At 43.7% G+C, this 23,244-nt stretch overlaps 1 protein-coding gene across 5 annotated transcripts in view; it reads left to right on the top strand.

The window, feature by feature from the left end:
- Window positions 1-23,244, top strand: part of MAGI1 (membrane associated guanylate kinase, WW and PDZ domain containing 1) — a 171,388-nt gene that overhangs the window by 114,101 nt on the left and 34,043 nt on the right. For all 5 annotated transcript variants that reach the window (XM_026857726.1, XM_026857727.1, XM_026857728.1 and 2 more), the window contains 3 exons: window positions 1,852-2,034; window positions 3,119-3,739; window positions 18,879-18,910. In XM_026857726.1, coding sequence (XP_026713527.1) covers window positions 1,852-2,034; window positions 3,119-3,739; window positions 18,879-18,910 — 836 coding nt within the window. The remainder of the gene's footprint in view (window positions 1-1,851; window positions 2,035-3,118; window positions 3,740-18,878; window positions 18,911-23,244) is intronic.

Below are 23,244 nucleotides of genomic sequence, written 5' to 3'. Positions count from 1 at the left end.
CGTGCGCAGCAGTGCAAAGGACCCATCACACAGGGGATGATGTTAGAAGCTTCACTCAGCTCTCCACTCACTCCTGACTGCCAGCCACCAAAATTGTACAGCAGCGTTGCAGGAGAACATTAGCCTGTCTCGGCACCACTCTGAGTGACATGTCCCAGTACCCACTGATGACTCCTTCTCTCTTTCATTCCTTCCTCTTCTTTTCTCAGTGCTGCTTTCTCTTCTCTTGCTCCCCATTTGCAGCAGCTATTTCCAGCTATTTTCCAGCCCTATGCCCAGGGGTTCCCATCTCTACCACTGATGGCACTGCTGGGGGGGACGTGGACACAAGGACCCCTCCTGGCACTGCTCTCCCAGCTGGGGTTTTGTAAATACACTCCTTTAAAGTGTGATCCCCTCCCTAATGCTGTAGGTGGGACGTAGCCTGTGGTGCTGCTATCCTGTTACTGCAGGGCAAGTTCACCCTGTATTTGTAGGCAGATGCCAGCAAGCTGTGCTTGCTCTGCTTGTCTTTTGGAGCAGGAATCAGCGGAGGACCAAGCCCCACTGCACACTGCCTCTCAGCCGTGTTTGTTACCCGAGATGCTGGGTTGCACTTTGTTAGTCAAGGGCTTTTTTGCAGCTTGGGGTCTGAGCAGAGCATCTGCCCACGATGTGCAGGATTACCATGTTCCTGTGCTACCCTTCAAAGGCAGAAGACTGCAAGTCCTCACGCTGCCCCCTCATGCATAATCTTCAAGTGCACTTTTTTTTTTTTTTTTTTTTTTTTTTTCCCCCCCAGTCAAAAGCTTACAAGTCTCAAATCCCCTCACTCTCCCTCAAGGTCTCCTTTCTGAACAGAGGCCCACAGCAATACTGCCGAGGTTTTTGAAAGTACGCCAGCTCTCCTGGCTGCGATACACGCTGCTGATCCTGGAGCTGTCACCAGAGGGCTTAGTGGGACAGTCTTTTCCCCTCTAAGCATTAAAAACAATTAAAAGTGCAAAGGTGTTTCGTGTTGGCACTGTGGAGTAGAGCAACCATGATCCCTTTCACGAGCCTGTGCACCATGCTTTGCAAGGATGCACTTGTCTTCAGAGCACCTTGTTCACTGTTAAGTGTGTTCCTGGAGAGCGCTGCCAGCCCTCCAGCACAGCCGCTCCGGTCCCAGGCCGCTCTTTGATCCACACTTCACAACAGCAGTGTTTCATCCACAACAGGCAAGGAGCAGAAAGGAAAGAGAAAAGGCTTCAAAGAGCATGTGAAATAAAACATCAGCATCCTCCCTTTTTTCACTGGAGGAGGTCACAGGGTGATAGCGATGGTGGGGCAGGGCGGGTTATGCTAAAGGTTACCCAGTGTCTTGCCAGAGCTCAGAAGCTGCTTTTTGCTCAGTGGGGTGGGAGAAAGCAAAGTGGTTAAAAACAATGATATTCCCTTCTGCTGAAATTCTCGCTGTAGACTCCTTCTGTAGGAGGCATTTGTGCTGCCCCTGACCCATCCTTCCTGGAAATAACCACTTCAGGACAGAGATAAGACACACATCTAAGCCAGCATTGTCAGCTTTAATATATTCCATTTTTTAAAGCAGCATATTTTCCCCTTTGTAGCCTTGGGGCTTTGGTGTGCACAACCACAGCTAACAAAGGGCTGGGTACTAAGGGGGTTGTTCACTCTTTTTACTGCATGATTGGATCCAAGGCGACGGGTGGAGTGCGATGAGGTGAGAGGATGCTGGAGTGAAGTGCAGTCCTGTCCCAGCACACCGCTGTGTTTGTCCGTGTACTTGTTAGAACGGGGAGGGGCAGAGGAAAAAGCAGATCAAACGTTCTTGCCTGGCTGTTTATAGATTTTTCCAAACTTCCTACACAGGAAAACCATTTTTTACACGAAACCCTTCTGAGTTGAAAGGGAAGTTCATCCACACCAAGTTAAGGAAAAGCAGCAGGGGTTTCGGCTTCACCGTCGTTGGAGGGGACGAGCCGGATGAATTTCTCCAAATCAAAAGTTTGGTGCTTGACGGCCCCGCAGCACTGGATGGCAAAATGGAAACAGGTACCGATGCTTTATATCAAAATCAACATCATCGCTCTGGTTATGTTTTAACAATTGTTTTTATGTGCAATTCAGAAAGGGCTGTCATTCTCATCCCCTTTTTGGGGAAGAGCATTCAGCTTTCCCATCAGCAAGCAGGGAGGTGACATGTTGAGGGATATGTTAAAATACAGCAAGGCACTTCATGTGCTGGAATTTCACGTCGGGTGTCAAAATATCCAGCTGGGGCTCTGCCATCTCCTGCTCTCCCCATGCTCACATGTAGAGAGGAGCCAGCAGTTGTGGGGTCCCACATCAGGCTGCAGGTTACTGCTCCCCACTGTGGCAAGAGCTGCCGTAGTTTTGTAGGGCTGTATGGCTGTGGGTTTTGTGTCTCTGCCATGCCACGCACCCCCTCTCCCACGGCAACTCCCAGGGAGTGGGCAGAGGAGTGGGCTTAGTTTGCATTTCCCTGTATGGAGGCACCAAGGGCCAATTTGTTTTGCCAGAGATTGGGCCCAGCATGATGAAATCCTGTTAGGATTCACCTGAGGTCACAACTCCCAACTTGCAGGTGGAGCATCACAATATCAAACATCCCTGTGCTGCAGCCTCGGTGTTAAAAAACGAATCATAACTTAATCAATACTTAGATTTCAGGCTGAAGTATGTCTGAGACATGACATGTGGCACTGTGTTTGAGCAGTTGGTATTTGAGAGCCTTCTGTTACAGCTCTCGTGCTACCAGTTTTCTGTCATATGTCATTGTAGCACAGGGTGTAACAGCTGTATATTTCGGACTTCAGAATAGCTGTTAAATGGGCCATATACCATCATTTGAATTTATTAATTTTTTGCATGAGCCAATCCCATTTTCACTTTCGAAAATGTTTATGTACCTAAAGGCTTTGTGCAGTGTATTCATTGTGTACAGAGAGTTCCTGCTTGCCCAAGTGTCATCACTCCTTGCAAAGATACTTAAATGCTGCTGTTTACCCGTGAGTGGCCCCTGTGGATGCTGCGGATCAGCTCACAGGCTCTAGGCCTCACCTTACTGGGGTGCACAAATGTATGTGCTTGGTGTATCTGTCTGTGTCCTCTGCAGGGGACGTCATAGTCAGCGTGAATGATACCTGTGTGCTGGGACACACTCACGCTCAAGTTGTGAAAATCTTCCAGTCCATCCCAATCGGTGCCAGTGTGGACCTCGAACTGTGCCGAGGCTACCCCCTGCCCTTCGATCCCGACGATCCCAACACGAGCCTGGTTACATCCGTGGCAATTTTGGACAAAGAGCCAATCATTGTGAATGGACAGGAAAATTATGACTCCCCGGCGAGCCACAGTAGTAAAACAGGGAAAGTAAATGGCACAAAGGAAGTGAGACCCAGCAGCCCAGCTGAGGTCTCCTCCAACGGACCCCATGGTTACCCCAATGACACGGTCTCCTTGGCATCGTCAATAGCAACGCAACCTGAACTCATAACTGTGCATATAGTGAAAGGGCCTATGGGCTTTGGGTTCACTATAGCAGACAGTCCCGGTGGGGGAGGCCAAAGAGTGAAACAAATCGTGGACAGCCCAAGGTGCCGTGGCCTGAAGGAGGGTGACCTTATAGTCGAAGTCAACAAGAAGAATGTGCAGAGCCTCACTCACAACCAGGTGGTGGATATGCTGATTGAATGTCCTAAGGGAAGCGAAGTCACGTTGCTGGTGCAGCGAGGGGGTAAGTCTTCAAAACTGCTTTAATATATTTCTTGATGAAATTTAAAAAAAAAAAAGTATGTCATGAAAGGCCTCTCCTAAGCTTCTCTGTAGAAATGGTTTATGTCTTGAGATCCAGGAACTGCCCCAATTTGGCAGTTGTGAGGTCATATAGATGGTTAAAATTATTTGTTGTTTGATGCTGTAACTGGGCGGAACATGCAACATGTAGTTCCCATGCACACATGGACTACACATGTTTTATGGTAATGCACAACAGGGTGGTATGGTTACACATGTGGTTACACTTTTTTCTTATATAACAAACCCTAATCTCATGTTTGTAAAAATTATTTTAAATAAAACATGGGCATTTCTTGAACTGTTTTGGGAGATGGAAAAGGTTGGTAGTACGTTCTGTAATTTGCAGTGTTCAAAATCAGATATCCAATGACTCTCCACTGTGGGAAGGTTACACCTGGGATACAGTTGGGAGTGGAGGAGAGAATTTAAACTTCTCCACGTCATAAGCAACTGAAGTGTTACTTCTGGCCATGTTTATTTGCTGAGCTTGGTTTTGGTTGCATTGCTGGGAGGCCATCAGCAGGTACAGACAACACCCTACAGGCAGGGTGTCTGCAGCCCCCGTGGGAGCGGGGATGGTAGGTAACCTGTCATGGGGTCAGTCCGTCCACAGGAACTCTTGCCCTGCACATAGTAACTGTGAAGTAATCTCAGGTAGCACACCCCACCTCACATAGCAGCACACTTCTAGTCTGTGGGTTAAATTACTGGAAGACGTATTGTCAAGCTCTCGGGGAAAATCCAGGTCAGCTGTTGAGTGCAAAGTCAACAGCAGAGGGATCAGCTCTCCCTCTCCCTGCCCTGGCATTGGCAGTGGGGATCTGAGGGGGGCAAAGCCCCAGCCCTGCTGCCCTCCCCGTCCCATGCAGCAGTTTTTATGGCCAACACACACACATTGGTGCTCAGCACCTTGCAGGGACGAGCACAGTGCAGAGACAAGAGGACAAGTGGGTGCTGAATGCAGCCCCCAGCCAGCCCCGGAAAGAGTGTTTGATATCAAAGTACTTTTCCGATGCCATTTTTAAAGTGTTTTGATTGTAGTAAGTTAGCAACAAAAGTCCATCCATCTTAACGGGGGACAGGTTGCTTCCTGAATTTACAGGTCTGGTTGGTTGTTTTTAAAGACCTGTTTCGAAGAACTGAGGACATTGATTCTGTGGTTTTGTATTTTGATAGTAAATTAAAAAGTAGGGAACAGAATATATTAAGAATTCTCCAATGTTGAAAGTGTGAGTTCCTTAAAGACTTTCAGTACTGGAGAGGTTTAAAAAATGCACTGCATTCTCATGATTAATATATGTATTATGGAGAAAATATGGTTGGAAGAAAAATAGCAGCTATTATTAATCCTCCTGGAGAGCGCACATATATCTAGTAACACCATACATTAATTATTTGAATTGTGGCTGACATTTAATAATCCTCCTTATGCCTTGAAGGCATAATGAAAAGATTTGATGAGGAAATAAAAGCATAGTTTTAATAAGATAGTAAATAGTTCCCTGGTAATCTTGCTGAATCTCTCTCTTTTTTTTTTTTTAATTTTAATCAAGATACTAACCACATGTTGAGCATTTGCTATCACATTCCTAGGTAGATGCCATATCAATCTCCTTGAACTGCCTCCCTCTCTCTTTCAAGGTCCTGACATTTCTGTCTCAGCATAGAGCACTTACAGTTCCGAATTTCATGCTCCTGCGGTACAGGACTCAGACACTGATGGTCCTGGATCCACAGTTAATCACTGAAACGTGTTTTTCTTCACATTCAGAAGAAAACTGGACCAAAAGGCACTCAAATTGTGGCACAGAAGCCAAGCAGAGTAGGAACAGCAGTAGCCCCAGAACCAAAACCAGTCAGATCTGTTTAAAGTTTGTAAGGTGGAGCTGGCTAAAATGCCCTCAGCACTCAGTGCAGCTGCACGTGGGTTCTGTCCCCCGTAACTTTACCTCGTGTTACCCCTGCCAAGTCTTTTATCAGAAGTACCATCCCCAGACAAGGTTGCTGCTATTTATTTTGGTCCGATTACAGAAACGTATTTGGCTCCAGTGTTTGATAAGCTCTTTCAGGGCTCCTGAGCCAGTTCTTTAGCTTCACTGTCAGTTGTCCTTTCCTCCTCCTCCCTCTGGTGTCCAGTCAAGAAAATGCTCAGATGCTGTCAGGCATCCTTGCATTAGCCTAACATTTGCATTCAGTCAGGCTTCGCATGAAGCATCCCTGCAACGCTAAGGCTGGTGTTCAGAGCTGTCGAAAGGATTTGTCAGAAGCGATTACTAATCAGGCAGAAAAATATCAGAAAGAGACGTGTAATATACAGGAAAAGCTCTGCCTGCTCCAAGCTACTGGTTGGCTCCCAACAACGAGGTTTAATTGTTAAAACGCAAACCCACAGCCACTGAGAGCAGCCTGGTGTGTTCGGCTGAAGCGCTGGCTTACGGGAGCGGGCGAGTCCTGCCATTGCCTTTGAGTGAGGAGCAGAAGGGTGATTTCAGGGTGAAGCTGAAATGCCCCCTCAGTGTGGTTGGCTGCTTACGTGTCATCCGAAAGTCGTTTGTAGGACTCAAGATTGGGGCGGGGGGATAAAGACATTAAGAGAGGGACAATGTCAGGTCACTGAGATTTTGCTTTGAGAGGCCTCATAGAAAACTTGCCTTATCTGCCTTCTGATTTATTTTTTTATTTTCCCCTGCTTCCTCCCCTCTCTAGGACTTAATTGTATTATTGCCGTTGTTTTCCTATCTCACCTATACATAGCACTGGATAAAAGTCCCTCAGCTTGTCTCATGGTTTGGATTTCAACACTTGCAGGGTTCAGAAAGGATGAGCTCCGAGCGGAGGCAGCGTGCAGGTTGCTAATTGGGCTGTACACGAGAGTGGATCGGAAAATCTGCTTTTGTTTTACAAAATGAAGGGGCAGAGGGGACAAAATTATTGTCTCTGACTATTAGGTAGGAGACTTAGGACATGCTTAAACCAGAGTTGGTTGAAGAACAGCTGAGTGTTGGTTCAGACATGAGTAATTCAAACTCGAAATAAGAAGGAAGTGCCAGCCCAGTAGAGCCTGTAAGTCAAACTGGAGGAGGCATAGAGGTTTTGCTGTCTGAAGGTGAAGCTCAGCACATTTGAAGGAGGTATGACATGGTGCCTGCAACAGCAGAAGAGATGCTTGATAACCCAGCAGGACCATTCAAGAGCTGTGTACCTGAAAGTAAACCAGTGCTCCTGGTTACAAAACGCAGAATTAAGTGTATGGTTTTGTCACTGCACTGCACAGTGCGATTACCCATTTCAGTTATTTTAAAGAATTACTGTTAATAAGGCTACAAAAGGCTTTTATTTTGAATATTTGTAGCTGAAAAGGTTCTTTTAACCTTGTACCTACGAAGTACATAAAGTACTTTTCTCCAAAAAAAGCAAAGAAAGAAGGTAATAATATTTGCCACTTGAAATCCATTTGTCACTGAGGTCTTGTCTACGCACAGTAATCGACTGAAATAAGCAATTCTGAAATACCTCTCCATTCTGCACAGATTCTATTCAGAATAAAAACAACATTTTGTCAGAATAATTTCACTGCTTCCCAAGGGACTTTTATTCTGGGAGTTGTGTCTATGCTGGGACAGGTGGGGGGCTGTTTCAGAACAAGTTACTCTGCAGAACTACTGTGCTGTATTTTTTGGAGTCACTAAGATCTAATATTTGCTTCAGTGAGAACATTTGTATGTCTTATTGATGTGTTCTGTGAATTACCTCAGATTAAAGAGCATTATTTTTTTCCTTTTTTTTTTTACCTTTTTGTTTTTCTTAGGTCAGCCTTCAGGTCATCCAAAAATACTGTGATCAGTTTGTGTTCAGTTACAAGAATTAAGCTGAGCAGTTTGCATGCAGGTTTGAATGGGCAGTTTCCCTTCAAAGCTTTCACCGTGCTCACTAGCATCTTTATTCACTAGAAGGTCGAAAATAGCATAAACCTTGAGCCTGATCTACTTAATCCCCTTGAAGATGTGTTCCTGCTTTGCTTCAGATCAAAGTAAAAGCATGCAGGTGAAATGTCACTCACATGTCATGTGCCAATCAGTGGGGTTTCTAATAGCTTTCCCTAGTGCCAAGTTCACATTAAGCTGGGGAATGGGAATCTGGCTTCTGAAAAATATATTATATATATTCTGGAGTTTCAAAACTAAATATATTTTATGGGAAGAAGAACCAAAGCAACATCTGCGTCGTTAAATGCCCGTCAATGGGCTCCTGAGTCTTAACCTCCATGTAAAAATTACAGAGCTCTAAAGCAATAAACCTATTAAGTCTCCTGAGCTAGATGGACCTTCCCTTGCTGTTTTGATGATGCTCTTGGCATGTGAGGGTAATTAACCTCCAACACTTCCCACAGAGAGGAGTTAACTCCTCCTTGTGCTGAAAATGCGTGCTAGATTCAACTGCCCTGCATTTGAAAGCTCTTTTTGTAGCCTGAAATGGAAGGATGTCTTTTTTCCCCTCTCTATCTTTTGTCCATGCCATTGAAACATCACGTAGTTATACAGAGAGACGTGTCTTTTCCTTTACAGTGCTTGCTGCAGCTTCAGGTTCCCACCAGCCAGGGTAGAGAGAGTTACAAGATCCTTTAGACACAGTGGGAAAAACTTTACAAACAATATATCATAACAACTTATAATTGCAAGCACATTCTAACAGTATAATTGAAATCAGATTGCTCTTTGAGATCTGGAGTGTCAAAATACAATACTCAGGCAAAAATGAGCAGTGGCATTGAGCATTAAATATCTGAGCTAAATCTGTTACTGCTGCAGGTTTCAGAGGGCATCTCCTCACTACGCCAATCCTTTCTGCCCCACCACAAACACCTATCAGTCTGAATTTTATAAGGAAAAATATTGTTCTTGTATTTGTTTAGCAAGATCCTCTCTCCCCATGAAAAGGAAATTTTCCCTTCGAAATGGATCATTTTGTGGTAAGAGCCAAGAAAGAAAAAAAAAAAAAAAGAAAAAAAAAAAGCAGTATCTCATGGTGTTGAAATTAGAGCTCCTTTTCATCTTGCTATCCCTAATGATGTAAAACCGTGGTAATTAGAGCTGCAATCAGCTATTCAGTGCAGACTTGAACTCTTTTGAACAAGCCACTCACTTCTGTTTGCCCTTTAGGATTGCAGTGAAGAGCGAGCTGAAAGTCATGCCACTTAAGCATCTAGGTGCCAGAAAATTTCCAACTGTCTTAGCAGCTGCTAAATTAGAGAAAAAGGAAGTCCAAACTGCATTTAGGACAAAAATCACAACCTGGGAATGATCTGGCCGTTACCACAGAGCCTGTTTGCCCGTGACAAAGCTTCTGGAAAGGGAAGGAAAGTTCACCATTTTCAGCTGTATTTTCAGTTCCTAATACAGAGTGTTATACTGAGGTCTTTGTCCCATGTTTGGATCTGTAGGAACCCCCCTGAACCCCATCTTGCTGAGCACAGAGCTGCTGGTACCAATCATCACCCATGCCACCTTTGTGGTTGGTTTTCTTACCCTACTCCCCAGTCCCCCACGTTGTGGCAGCTTCTTCCCTCACCCAGAGTAGGAGCCGATCTAATTCCTCTCTGCCATCTGGTGTGCTCAGCTGACCTCTGCATTTTTTGAAAATCCCATTTCAAGTCACCCCTTTTTTAACTTGCCTGACTTTCTGTCAACCACCACCAGCTACCAGAGCTCCCAGTACCTTCTACTCGGGTATCTCCCATCAAACCTGTTGGTTGAATCTTTTCATCGATTTGTCACTCAGTATAGGTTATTTTGAGCTGTAGAGTGAAAAATACCTGATATTGTAGTACAAATAATACCACCCAGAAATAACAGGTGAGGGGATATTTTTGATAGCTCATAGGCACCCCTCACTACTTGGTAAATTATATTTAAAAAATCAGAATCATAGCATGCTTAAAGAAATACATGTCCGTGTGCAATGCCAAGATCTATTTTTCAAGTTCATTACGTTGTATTCCAGGTTTATTACTTTGTAATTCCAGAGTTATGGATTTCCTGATTAAATTGGGAATCTCATTTGACATTTAAAATATCTGTGGTCATTTGTTTTCTCTTGTCTATTTTTGTTAGTTTCCTTTAAAGAGATTTTCTTGGGAAGAAGGGAATCAGGTTAGTAAAGTTTGTAAGTTGGTCTACAAACTGCATTAGAAATGAAATTAAATGGTTTTTAAATGTTTTGCGATGTTACTTTTCCATTTCCTGAAAATAGACCATCTTAATAAAAATACATTGCTAAAACCTATGACTTACATGCAGGGAAGGGGCAGGTCTAGGGAAACCTTTAGTTGGGAGTAGCTGCACCTTTTTTTTTTTTTCCAAAACACCAAGTCACTCCTGTTATTCTCTTCTCTCTGTTAAGTGGAATTATATTCTAACAAGACCAAAAAAGCCTGATGAGACTTTAAAGCAAGTTTGATGTCACATTTACTATTCTCCTACAGCCTTACTCTGATTAGGGACTAGTATATCAAGGAGCAGATATAAAAATCAGTTGAAGTCAGGAAAAGATGAAATAAAGGAAATGTTACACATTTTGATGTTTTTAATAAGAAGCTTGAAGTTCATACCCCTTATTAGAATTGCTTATGTGCATGTATTTCAATCCACTGTGCAAGTTCATTTTCCTCTAAACAGCTCCAAAGTGTTAGATACGTTTTTTGGGGCAACGCTGTGTATTGTCACGCAGCACCATACACTGATCACTGGTAATTGGTTTTGTAAAGCAAACTAGCAAGAACTTGTTTTCTTTTTGTGATAAAAATAAGCCCAACTTAACATTTTAAATCAGGTCGTCTTATAAATAATGTAATATTTTGGGATTACGGTGTTTTTCTCCTTCAAAGTGCTTTACAGGTGTTAATCTTAGTGACACTAGCCATTTGGTTTTGATGATCTGAATTTGCAAGGTTTGAGATAACTGTTCACCAAAAACATGAAGGGGGGAATTTTGGTGCTGCTGAAGTCCATGGCAAGGCTCCCATTGGACTCCAGGAGGCAGCAGGATTTCACCAAGGTTTTGGATGCCTTCAAATGCCTGCAGCCACAAAGGGTAATTGTCGGTAGCTTGTTCAGACACCAAGTAGTTTGATGTGCGTTACTAACGCTCATACAAATAGTTCATTTGCAGGAACTAATTAATTAGCATTACCAGGTCGTGCTGGAGTTTCTCAATGCAAGGCATCCCGCTGAAATAAGCAACAAATTCAGATATCAACCTGAAAAAGCCCAAGCGCTTAAAAACCCTATGTTAAGCTCCTAAAAATACCAGATATAGAAATACCTCATCAGAGTTCTTTCTGTCTTTATTTCAAGCCTCTAGTATTCATATCCAATTGCCTTTCCTCCTAAACCCCGGGAGGCTAAGAAACTCCAAGCGAAACACATTGTCATATGAGCACCTGATTCCAAAACCAACAGCTTTATAATATTACAGTTCTAATAATAAAGGAGAATCATCATCGCTGGTACGTGGACATTTTAATTGCCTGCAGAATTTCCAGCTCTTGCTGGTGTGCTACACGCAAAGTGCTGACACTGATCTGTTAGTCATTTGAGGCACAAGTGTTTTTCCCCTCAGCTACCCTTCATTAACTCCATTTGCACTGTTTCTCTTCTGGAGATGAGTAAGCAAATGAAGAGATGGCCTGTGAAATCTGCTTTTTGGGTCAGCAGTAGTTTTACATCAGTTGCCCTGCATTTTTGTGGCAGTGTGGCCTGTCTCTGCTGTAGCTTGTGTCCCTCGGATATATGTGTCATCTGAGCTCCAGAGTCACTCGGAAGAGTAAAATAGGATAGAGCAGTTGCTGATTCATTACTTGGCATTTTGTTACACATTTTGCATTAATTTAAGGGCTGAGATAATTTCCGAAAGTTTTGAGGTATTTCACAAAGCGTATTTTAGGGCCAGGAGGAAACCTGTAGTTTAGTTATTAAGGAGGTGGACAATTAACATATTTGGAATAATGAAATAATGTCAGTTCTGCATAATCTTGCACGCTGACAGCACAATAGTGGTGTGCACGTTACGCGCACGGCTGCCTTTCTGTGGCCGGGAATCTAGATCTGCTTTAAAATCAGTAAGAAAACCAAAGCATTTGCTGAATGCTGGAAGAAAAAAAAAATGTTTGAAAATCTTCCCATCAGGATGTTTTATTGCATGAACCACCTTATCTTGCAGAAAGCGGTAGGCTCTTAGATGAGAACAAAACAGGAGGTTGCTTAGCAAATGAAAGATGAGAGCTCTGAAATTCTTTTCAAAGGCTTTTTTTTCTTCCCTAGCTTGAGGTTTTTAAAGTTGGCTTCCCCCCCCCCCCCGAGGCTGAGTGTCGGGGAGATGACAGAGCTGCCCTGTGGCTGGGGCAGATGAAGGTGATGTTGGTAGGGAAGTTGGCAGGGCAGTGTCGTTTCCCAGAGGGCTTGAATCCATCCTTATCCTTATGAGATACACAGTTACATACTTGGAAGTAGATTGAGTTAGTGATTTATTTTAATAGAAATCTGCATTTGAAATCTAATACAGTTACATTTTGTGAAAACATCTGCAAAACCATTGTCCTCTAGTAAAGATTTTCTGTCTTAGCATGCCATGTGTGCACCCTCCAGGTCTGAATCTAGCTAAGCATTCCGTAAATATTAGGTTATTATTGAGATGTTATTTATTAATAGCAACATCAAACTAATGCCACAGTGGCCCTCTTTGTAGGTGTCGCCTTTGTGCAGGCTGCTCTCCAAATACAAAATACGAGAATCTGCCATAAGCCACACAGGTTTGAGCATGTGGATTTACACCCTTGTAACAGTGCTGTGGTAAGTCTGAAGACAAACACCCTCACTAAGCAGGATAAATACAGATGTGAGAATAGCAAAATACACTTTCTCCTCTACCAGCGTCCTCCGTGCTGATCTTGGAGCGGCACGCGAGGTGCTGCTGCCCTTCGGTACCCACGTGGCCATGCCACGGGGTGGCCAGCTGAGGAGAGGGGTTTGGGTAGAGCATTGCCGCACGCCCCAGAAATTGTGAGATGTGCTCCAGAAATAAAGCTTGCAAGTCGTGGATTTTGCGGGCTTGTGGAAAAGGGTAGGTACCTTCATGCAGATCCACACATGTATGCTGATGTATATGAAAAAATACGTATATAATAATGTATATACACACATATCTATGTAAAAAGAACATGGGCGTTTCTAATTACTTTCCAGTTCTGGTGTTTACCTTCTCAAGTTTGTGAGGTTTCAGAAATTTAATGTCTGTGTACATGGTTTTTTAAATATTAACAGAGATTTTCATTTAAGTATATGACTCCAACAGCTCAACCTCTTCATTTAATGAGCTTCAAAATAAAAATATAATGACTACTGACATGCTTTCAACCATACATTAGATGGGTCATTGTTCACCCTAATTCTCTAACTCTTCATTATCTTACTGTCTTGGCATTACCATACGTAGCTTACTACATAGTTAAATTTATATTTTCGTAGTAATTAAGTAGCATTTTATTATCCTGTTTCTTCTTTATCGTTTCTAAAATCAGTTCTGGTTTGAGATCCTGAAAATATGACTGAGACTTCAGTTACAAGGAATTATTTCGCATCCTGACCAAAAATGAGTAATTGGGGCTAATACAATGTATTATCTTTAGAGCATATAGAACTGAAATTCTTGTTAATAGCAATAATATACTACGCCTCATTATGATTTTTGCCAGTGCTGGTGGGTTAATAGTGCCTGAGATGGTCTCTTGAAAACATCGCTTCTTAATATTAGCATTGAGCATTAGCATTAGAAATGTGGCATTTTTCACTGTATTTGGTAGTTACCAAACTTGATTTATGGCAGGGCTATATCCCCGCAGTGTAAATTATTCTCTCGCTTAAAGCTTGTATTGCATAGCTAATTTTTTTTTGCTAGTGCAGTAACACTCTCATTATGCAAATCACGATGACGAGCAGAAAAGTTGGGTGGGGACAAGGTAGGGGGTTCCTTCTTGATGGTGCTTCTCATAGGAGCACCTGTATAGGCTTGTCTGTCTTGCTGTAGATTATTCTGGGATGTTTTCTTGTTCTCCAGTCTGGAAAAGATCGAGTTCTACCTATTTTTTAGGTAATATTTATCCTTTATTAGAAATTTTTTGGCAATGGATTATACAAAATCAAGGGGATCACTTTGTCACCACCAACCTCCTGTCCCCTGCCCCATCACCCCGCTGCAGCACTAATGGCCATTAGCATTAATTATTTAAAGTTCCTTGTTTTGCAGACAGAAAGCAGCGATCAATGTGCAGTGCCAGGTATATGACTGTGTACCCCCTGACTCCAGTACTTTACCCCTCATTTTTGCAAGTGTCTGTTTTCTTTCATGTAGAGCCTTTGGGTTTTATTCAGCACAGTGTAAGCAGTGCTATTTAGAAAGCTTGTTTGGTTTGGTTTATTTTTTTTTTCCAGGCAGGAACATTTTCTCTGTAAATGTTAAGCTTGTGACGCAGTCTGAAATGTTTCTTTTCTTGCGTTTTTATTCATCTCCTGCTAATTTTCAGCTGTTCTGTATTCTGGGCTGCAGATGACATTAATGGCAAAACCAAATGGCTGACCTTTTCACTGAGGTTCACCTGTGGTGATTTTTTGTTGTTGGATATGGGCAATTCACAAGGTGTTCAGATTGGAGGTGTTAAGCAATCATGAGAAGTGAAGATCTAGACGCGTTGTCTTTTTTTTTCATCTGCAAAAACACCCCAAAACTGAAAAATGTTGAGCAGTAGCCGCAGACATTGTAAGCAATCCATAAGATGACAGTCTGGCTTCTAGACTGTCTCTTAGCAATTTCAAGTACTTTTGTCCTATCGATGGATTGTCAAAACTAGTAGTGAATTGTTTCAACTTCAGTTGAAAGCCCAGTGATTTTTTTTTATTTGATTTTTTAAATTTGTTTTGGTTTTGTGTTTTTTGGGTTTTTTTTGTGGTGGAGGGTGAAGTGTTCTCACCAACTGGCCTTCACATAACCGAGCCGTTCAGATGGGTTGACTGGATGACTCTGTGGTGCCTAGAGCTAGGTCTTCCTTAAGATTCAAGTTTTGATACTTTTGACCCACTCTCTTTCTAAAACACGGGGCTGTGGAACAGGGCACGACGTGTCTGGTGTCTGTCTAGGTAATTTTTGAGCATTTGTGGCCTTTGAGCTCTCACCAGAATCAGTCCCAGGCTATGGTATGGATTTGTAGTCAGACGTCACATTCTCTGTATGCTGAGTAAAACAATTTGCCATGTGTGGTGGTCTTCCCATGTTACTTTGGTTGCATAAAGGCAAAACATTTGAGAAAACTTTCCTGTAAAAATTGAGGACCACCGCATGTTAGAAACAGCAGCACTTGGAGTCGCAGTTTTGTCCTGTGGGTTCTTCCCGTGAAGACAAAAGGTAGGATTAGAAAATTTACAATTTCCCAGCTCCAAATGTTTTGTCACACACGATGGCAAGATTAACACATACCGAATAATATGGAATAAGCTGGGTTGTGGCCTTATTTTATGGACCGTATCTCTTTACAACATAATACAGTGTCATGCAACAGAAACACTGCTCCTGATGGATAATGGCGTTAAGAGTGCTGAAGTCATGGTACAAAACTTGCTTAATGATTTGCATTTTTTCCCCTACGTTACAAAATGTAGTTGAGCAGATGGATGCAGCCAGCTGTACATAGAGCTTTAGGGAGTACTGGGGAGAAAAGAGAGAGGTTTTTGTTAAGATAAATGTAATAATCTCTGTGATAATTAGTTTAATTTAGATCCCTGCATCTGACTCATTTTTGACTAACCTTGTATGAAGCCTTTCTTGCCTTGCTGACGAATCTGTGAATTTAGTTCGATTACAATCCCTTTTTGTGCTTGTGGATTGCTCACTGATATTTTTCATTAAGCAGTTGCTTTATTACATTGTTATTTAGAGAGGAGTAATTTCTGTTTTCTAATTAATTTAATTCCAGGCACATTTAGTAAGTAGCTACAATGAGCCTATTCAAGAGGTTTTAGGTCATACTGACATTGTTTACCAGATGTGCTTGTTTGTTTTAAAACACTGTTAACTCTGTGATGACAACAGCCCCATTTGGTTGACTCGTCCACCTTCTCTAATCTGCAACTCCAAAACCCCTCCAAATTAGAGGATACATTTCAAAAGCTAGTGAGAGGTGTCCATAGGCATTGAATCACCGAGGAATTACAGTGCAAACAGTGTCGATACAAACTGTTACTATTCCGTTACCAGATCTGAGGGCAGAGCAGTGGAGAGGCCTTTTGGCTTCTCTTAGCCAGGAACGTGAATGACATTACTCTGACCACTAAAAAATTGGACAATGCCAAGGAGACGCAGACTGGGTGTTAAGTCCGTGCTTGGCTCATTTACCTCTGGAAAACTTGTAGTGAGGCTTCAGGAGAGAACGGGGCAGCCAGAAAGGTGAGCATGCCATGCAAGGGCAGTGACACGACACCTTAATATAATCAGAAGGTGAATGTTGTAATTCATAGTCTTGGGCATTATTTTTTTTATTTTTTTAATTTTTTTTTTTAGGTTTTATTGCTAGTGGTACTCCCAGGATTTGGGGGTTATTCAAGAGCTTTGTGTTCATTGCTGTTAGGTACTGTATCCATTCCATCATCTGAGCATGAAAACTACCTATTATACCCATCATTTGCTCATTTGGCCTGCTGCAACAAAAACTGGAGTTTTAAAATAAGACCGGAATTAGGTGAATAAATAACATTTTTACAGGAAAATATACAAGCAGGTTATTCCCCTGACATATCAGCTTGTCCCATGAAAAACTACCAACATTTGTTAATGTGTTTTGCAGTCACTTATTTTGGTAAAAAGTCAATTACTGCTTGTTCTGCAGCAAAGTCTGGCACAGAGCAGTGACACAGTGAGATTCATTGGTCTCTCACAGACCCGCCAAACAATGGCCTTGATGTGTTTTCCATTATTTTTTCCATCGTTTTCCATCTTTTTTGGATCGGAACAGACAAAATTAATGACAAAACTTTGAAGGAAAGGTTTGTTCAGTGGTTCATACTTAGTAAATTTTAACATTCAACACTTGTGATGTAATGAACTGAATTCTGGTACAGTTGGAACCAACAGCCCAGCTGCATCTCAGCTTTATTTTTTGCAGGGAACGTATAAATTGCTGTAATACCTTTTCTGGCTCATGTTGGTCTGTTAAGCGTGCGTGCGTGCATCGGGATCTGTTCTACCTATTGATTTAATAGGAAAGAGCATCTCTTGGAAAGGGAGAGTAAGCGTGTGTGCATGCATGTGGAAGGGGAGAGAGAGAGAGAGAGGGAGAATCTCTATCTGTGTATTTATCTCTGTGATAAATGATGCCTGTTAAAAATGTGACTTGCCATGAATGTTATTAGAGCTTTCCTCTTTAAGTGTATTATACAAACGCAGTCATCGTCAGCAGAAATGAAGCTGGGGTCTTGATTGTTTAGTTCAAACAGTTTTGATGTTTCATTGTCCCTCGATCAATCAGTGCCTGGAGGGTTATCAGCTATTGGCTGTGAATGCATCAGAGTGACGTGCAGAGCACAGATATTCCTCAAAAGCTGAAAATATTTCATTTTAAGTACTCATTACAGTTTGCATCCCAGACTGTGAGCAGGCAGCAAAGTGAGCTCTGTTTATCATTTTTAATTGTGGATCTTCCCTATTCAGAACTAACATCTCCCAGATTACCTTAAAATAGCTTCTTCCTAGACAGATTTGTAATTCACTTGCATCACACATTTTATTCTCTGTGTAAAAGTTAGACTAGGGCATGGGTTTTAGCACAAACAAAATGCATAAAGTAGAAAACATAATGTGGCATAAATGCCATGTAAATCACATCCTAAAGATAAAAGCAGATTTCAACCATCTGAATTACTGAGCACTTAATGTGGAGTGGAATGTAATCTTCTGGTCTGGTTTATGTTTCTTTTCTGGAGTGTCACATGGAGCAAAATATGGGGAGTTGCCTCTCCTCCAAGAGTGGAGGAAAAGGAAGGTGATTTGCAGAATGCCCGGGAAAGAGTTTGTCCTGTGTTGTAGGTAAATCCCCCAGCCAAGTGTCTCCTTCACTGCTGGGAATTGAGCCTATATGCAAATTAGTCAACAGAAATCCCGCTTGAGTTCTCTTGCTCAACACAGAGCGAGTAAGAGGCTGCTCCAAAATGCAAAATTGTCCTTGAAAAAACCTTCTTTGATGCCCTCCCAGTTGTTTCTTCCTTTGCATCAACTGCAACCTGTGTAAGTCCCCGCTTCTCCAGGCTCCCTAGCATCCCCGCCAAGGGTCAGGACATTTCCAGTGCCATTTTCAAGCCTCAGCTCTCTGAAATTATAACTAACAGATGAAATCTCTGGCTTCAAAGATACACACTTGGGATAGACAGGAAGAAAAACTCAGGTTTCCTCAGTAACATTCACGTTTTTAGGGATAAAAGCTTATTCTTCCGCATGCTTTTGTTTTCCTTTGCCCAGTCCGTGCCTCCTGGCTCAAGCCAACGCACATTTTCCTTTCAAAAAATCAATTTCTAGAGAAATACTTTTTAAAAAATCAACCTGTTTCCCCTGTGCCGCTGCGATTGGTCCGATAAAATCGCCGAGTCGATCGCGTCAAAAGGAAATAGCCTCAGCTTAATTGTAAGCTAAGTCTCCCGTAATCCAGGGGAGCATTTGAGATTCTGCCCAAGTGCTGGGTTTCGGCGGCCACTGAGGGCTGTGGGTTTCTCTCCCAGCCTCCCGGCTGCTGCAGCACAAGTCAGCATAGCTAATGCAGATAGAGCTCTCCCCCCGCTCCCTCTTCCCCGCTCCCGTCTCTCGCTCGCTCTCCCTCTCCCTGCGCTTTGATTCGATATGAACAGACTGGTAACTCCGATGCGAGAGGGAAAGCTGACATAACTCTGCAGATGGCTACGTTCGGATGATACACCTAGGGATTTTTCTTTAAGGGAAGGTAACGTTTAGATGCTAATGTTTATTTTTCCCTTGTTGCCATTTTTCAGGACTGCCGGTCCCAAAGAAGAGCCCAAAGTCGGTAAGTACTTTCCAGCTACTATTCTTGTCTGTTCGTCTGCTTTGATAGAGAAAGGCATGAGTTCGGTTTGTTTTCTTTGTGGGTCTCGATTGTTTTAAGTTGTCTTTCTGTTGCAACCATGATTACCTTGCACGGCTCCTGCTGCATGGGGAGATGAAAGGGGAATGCAGTACGGAAGGGGGACTTGTTTGCAAATAAAGCCTCAGGTTTACAGATCCTCTTTCCTGACAGATGAGCTTCTCTATCATTTAACTTATTAAAAAAAAAAAAAAAAAACCAAACAAAAACCCAAACAAACAAACCATGTTATTGTTTCCTTTTGGAAAGATGGGAGGCTCCACCTTCTTGCCAGATAGCAATTCCTGTCGGGTGCTCATAGGCACCAACCTTTTCCATTAACTCCCTGAGTTTTCTTGAGTAGCCTCGGCTGAATTATTAACAGAATGGGAAAGCATGCACCTTGTTGAGAGAGACAAAGCATGAACGAAGCATGATTAGTTCCCAGGGAATACAGTTAGCTGAGTGCTGCTCTGGAGGCATTTTCGTACTGAGCAGGATTGTGCTGCAGGTGTGAGATTCCTTATTAAAAAAAAGAAAAAAAGAAAAAAAAAGCCAAAACAGCACAACAGAACAGTATTTTCTTGTCCCTTCTGATCCTGTTTCCATGTAAAGCTGTTACCTGAATGACATGTTAGCTAATAGCGTGGAAGCCGTGATCTAAAGTATCATTAAAGCTCCATGCATGATACTGTGGAGGAAATTAATGTGCTATTTGTATGCAATGAAAAGAAATGTTTTATTTTTAGAGGGAATGGAATACTTCAAGCCTGAAAGTTTTCAGTTATCTGTGGAGAGGGAGGGGGAAAAAGACAATTCTCTCCCAGTAGCTTTGGGGAAGCAGAGCGAGTGAGGTCTTTGCTGTGTTATAAGATGGTGCGAAACTTCACCGACAGTCCCTGATGGGTACCAAAAACTGCAGCCGGGCTCAGCGCACCTCGCTGCAAACCTGGGCAAGAGGTTTATGAAGGGGCTGAGCCGAAGGCTGCTGCTTTTAATACGAGTTCTCTGTTCATCCTAAAAGAAAGCCCTGAAATAATTAATGTGATTCTGATGGCTTAGGGCAGCGCTGATTAAAGTCATGTGAGCCCGGGCCTCTACCACTGTCAGCTCGCATTAATGTTGAGAGGCAGAAGTGCGGGGTGTGCTCCCTCGCAAATCACGGGCACGTCAGGCCCTGCGCACTCGCTTCTGTCATACGCGGAGATTATTTCAGCCTCCAGTAAAACAGAGGCAAGTGTGTAAAATACATACGTGTCGGGCACGCTTCTTTTATCTGCCTGCACTTTTTACCCCATTCGGAGCAGGAGTGGCTGCACTCGATCGGGACTCCAACTTCTATCGTTAAAGCAGTCCCGATCAATGAGACTCAGTCTTTTCAAAGCGTGGAGGCTCCTGCTTTGCCACACGCACATTTGGCATCAGGTGAAGCGGGATCTTGCCGTGTCGGACACCTCTCTGGTCGGCAGCGATGCACTGTGAAAAGCTGAGCAGCATCTAATTCCATGTCGGGATAATCTTGCCTTGATGAACAAAGAGTCTGTTTGCAAACAGGTGTAGCACTGCGTCTGCAGATTTGTCCCTACTGTTTACTGAGGAGCTGGTCAGCCTTGGGAAAGCACTCCCATTCCCTTGCATGCCTCTCCTGAACCCCTCTCCACCTTGCTCTAGGGTCACTCCCATAATTTTTACTATGACCCTCGGCAGGGCTGTTGCCTCTAAAGCACAGGATTCACAAAAAGCAGAGCCCTCTATTTCCCCTGCCTGCTCACGGGATGATTTGCATTGGCAATTAGCAGTGATGTTTTACGCTGCCGCATTGTGCAGCAGCTTTCATGACCGACCGCTCCTCGGAGGGGCAGAGCAGAGCAGTCAGAGTCGGTACAGTCGATCCTTCGTTCCCAGGCATCGGTGACGTGCAGGGGTTGAGGAAACCTGGAGCAAAGCACCTTGGGGCACCCATGTGCAGAGGAGGAAACTGTCCTCAGGATTGTCCGGGATGGATTCACACCAACACCAGAGCTGATGGGGCCAAGACGATGGTCAAAAGGCTAAAGGCAGTGGTATTGCTGAACACCTGCCTTTCTCAGTTTAGTTGAAGGGCTGCTGCTCGGCTGTGGGGTGAGGGGAGCCCGGCCCTCCCGGCCATGAAGATTCCCACTTGCTCTTGTCCTAGCAGGTGAGAGCCAGGCCTGCCATGCCAGCACCCTCCCCAGCCGGGGTGCCGTCTGGCTGCACCCTGCCCCAGCATCTCCCAGGGATGATTTGCTGCGCTTGCAGCAATTGGGTGAGCGCGGGTGCTGCCGGCGGAGCTGAGTGCCCGCGGGTTGTCCCCAGCGCCCTGCGGCTGGCCATGTGCCTTGGGCTGAACCTGCTGCCCATTTCTCCCACTCCCTTTGCCCAACGCAGGGGGATCATTTTCCAGTATTCCTTGATTAACAGATCAGCTGAAGTTAGAGGACAGCGTACATCCAGGCTGGGGGGCGGTTGGCCTGATCTTAACTTGTGCTGCTTCTGCAGCATTTGGGGAAGACACGAGCTCAGGTGTCTATCCTCTTCTGCCTTGCTCAGTGCAGTGATGAGCCCTCTCTTTTTACCTCGTATACTTTCCCAAAGTCCAAACACACTCCCAACTTGCTGCCAATGGTTGTCTCTTTCTCAAACAAGCCCTATTTTTGGCTATCAGCCCCAATCCCATATTCATGAAAGGTAAACTCACCGGGAGGGGTTTTTTTAGTCCCTTGGAGAGGTTTGTTAGTGATGGGGCTGTGACACAGGCTGGGAATATTTTTCTGCCTTGAGCTCAGTTCTCCTGGGCTGTATTTTTCAGCCTTTGTGTATCTTCTGGTAAGTTTTGCTCTTTTTCTCTATTTTTAAGTAGAGTTTTTCAACCTTGGTGAGAGAGCCAAATTAGTAAAAAAAAAGTTTACAGCTACACATAGGGCTGGGCACTTCCATGTTCTTTCTTCCCCTTCTCCATCACCAAGGACATGCTCACAGCAGCTCTCTCTGCTGTTTTTTTCAGTTTCCCATTGATTCTTTTTTAGATGAAAATGAGTAATATTTTTGTATTGACTATCTGGGGATATACATGCATGTTCCCTAGTGTAGCAATTTCTCCTGCAATCATCCTGGTATAACGTGGATGAAAACAAACTTCTTTTTTTTTTTTCTTTTTTTTTTTTTTTTCCTTATTGCTTGCATCAAAATACTCCACAAGGGGGCAAAGATTCCTATTTCCAGCTGTTGCTGCGAGAACCAGCTTCTCCAAAATGCTCCGGAGCACAAAATCTGCAGCTAAGATCATCAGAAGATGGGATCACTGCAGGGGGAAGACAGTGCTAAGCTCTTCCAAAAATCTAATTATTTTCTTTTGGGTGTAAATAAATCCATTGTCAGCATAGCTGAGTTGTGGCCAAAAATGCAATTCCTATGCACAGCCTGTCCCTGACAAGCGACTTGCCACGTATTTTGGGTGGATAGGCAGCACTTGGGGCTCTGCCGACGTCCTGTTTTTGTCAGAAGTAGGTTCCACAGCCTGAGTGTTTGTATAACACATCCCTCTTCATTCAGAGACCAGTTTTTCCCCCCACCTTGAAATGCAGTGGGAGGAAACCACAGCAACTCTTCCCTCTTGGCAGTTTTATGCCTGGAGGATCCCGTGCCAAAAGGCTTCGGTGTCCGTTCGTGCCGCAGGACGTGCTCCCTGCCACCATTGCCTCTTCTGCTGAGGGTTTCTCTCTGTCTGACACAGACATACACAACTGCTGCTAATAATTAGGGTCCCATCTCTGCCTGCAGCCACCTCTCAGCCGTGTCATGGGCCTCCCTTGTTTTAGCAGTTGCTGTACAAAGTAACATCTCATTACTCTTTCATTTAGCACGAATGACAAACTGGTCTCTGCTGTGTGGGTATCGTTAGCGTTTTCCAGGCATTTGGAGACTTTTGTAAGCAGTTTGCCTCCTGTCTCCTTTTGAAACACAACAGCTTCAAGCTTCCTGGCTCACATTGCTTTTGTTGTTTTCTCCCCTCCCCATAATCAAGAGGACAATATAGTGCTCAGTGTGGGCTCACTCAACCTCTCTGCTGAGGGAGAGGTTGCCTTTCAGGTTGGCAAATGCAATGCCTGTGGCTGAAAATGGGATTGCACAGTGTGGGGAAGAAATCTTGGAAGGCTGATACATGCCCAACCCCTGACCACTGCTGCCCCTTCCGAAGTGATTGCCCCCGCAGCTGCACTCAGACATCCGAGCCACGCTGCTGTTCCTGTTAACCT

The sequence above is a fragment of the Athene cunicularia genome (assembly GCF_003259725.1).
Source record: "Athene cunicularia isolate RWA chromosome 12 unlocalized genomic scaffold, athCun1 chr12_part1, whole genome shotgun sequence".
NCBI lineage: Eukaryota > Metazoa > Chordata > Aves > Strigiformes > Strigidae > Athene > Athene cunicularia.
The sequence above is the reverse complement of the archived record's forward strand: the minus strand, read 5'-3'. Positions and strand labels throughout refer to the sequence as shown.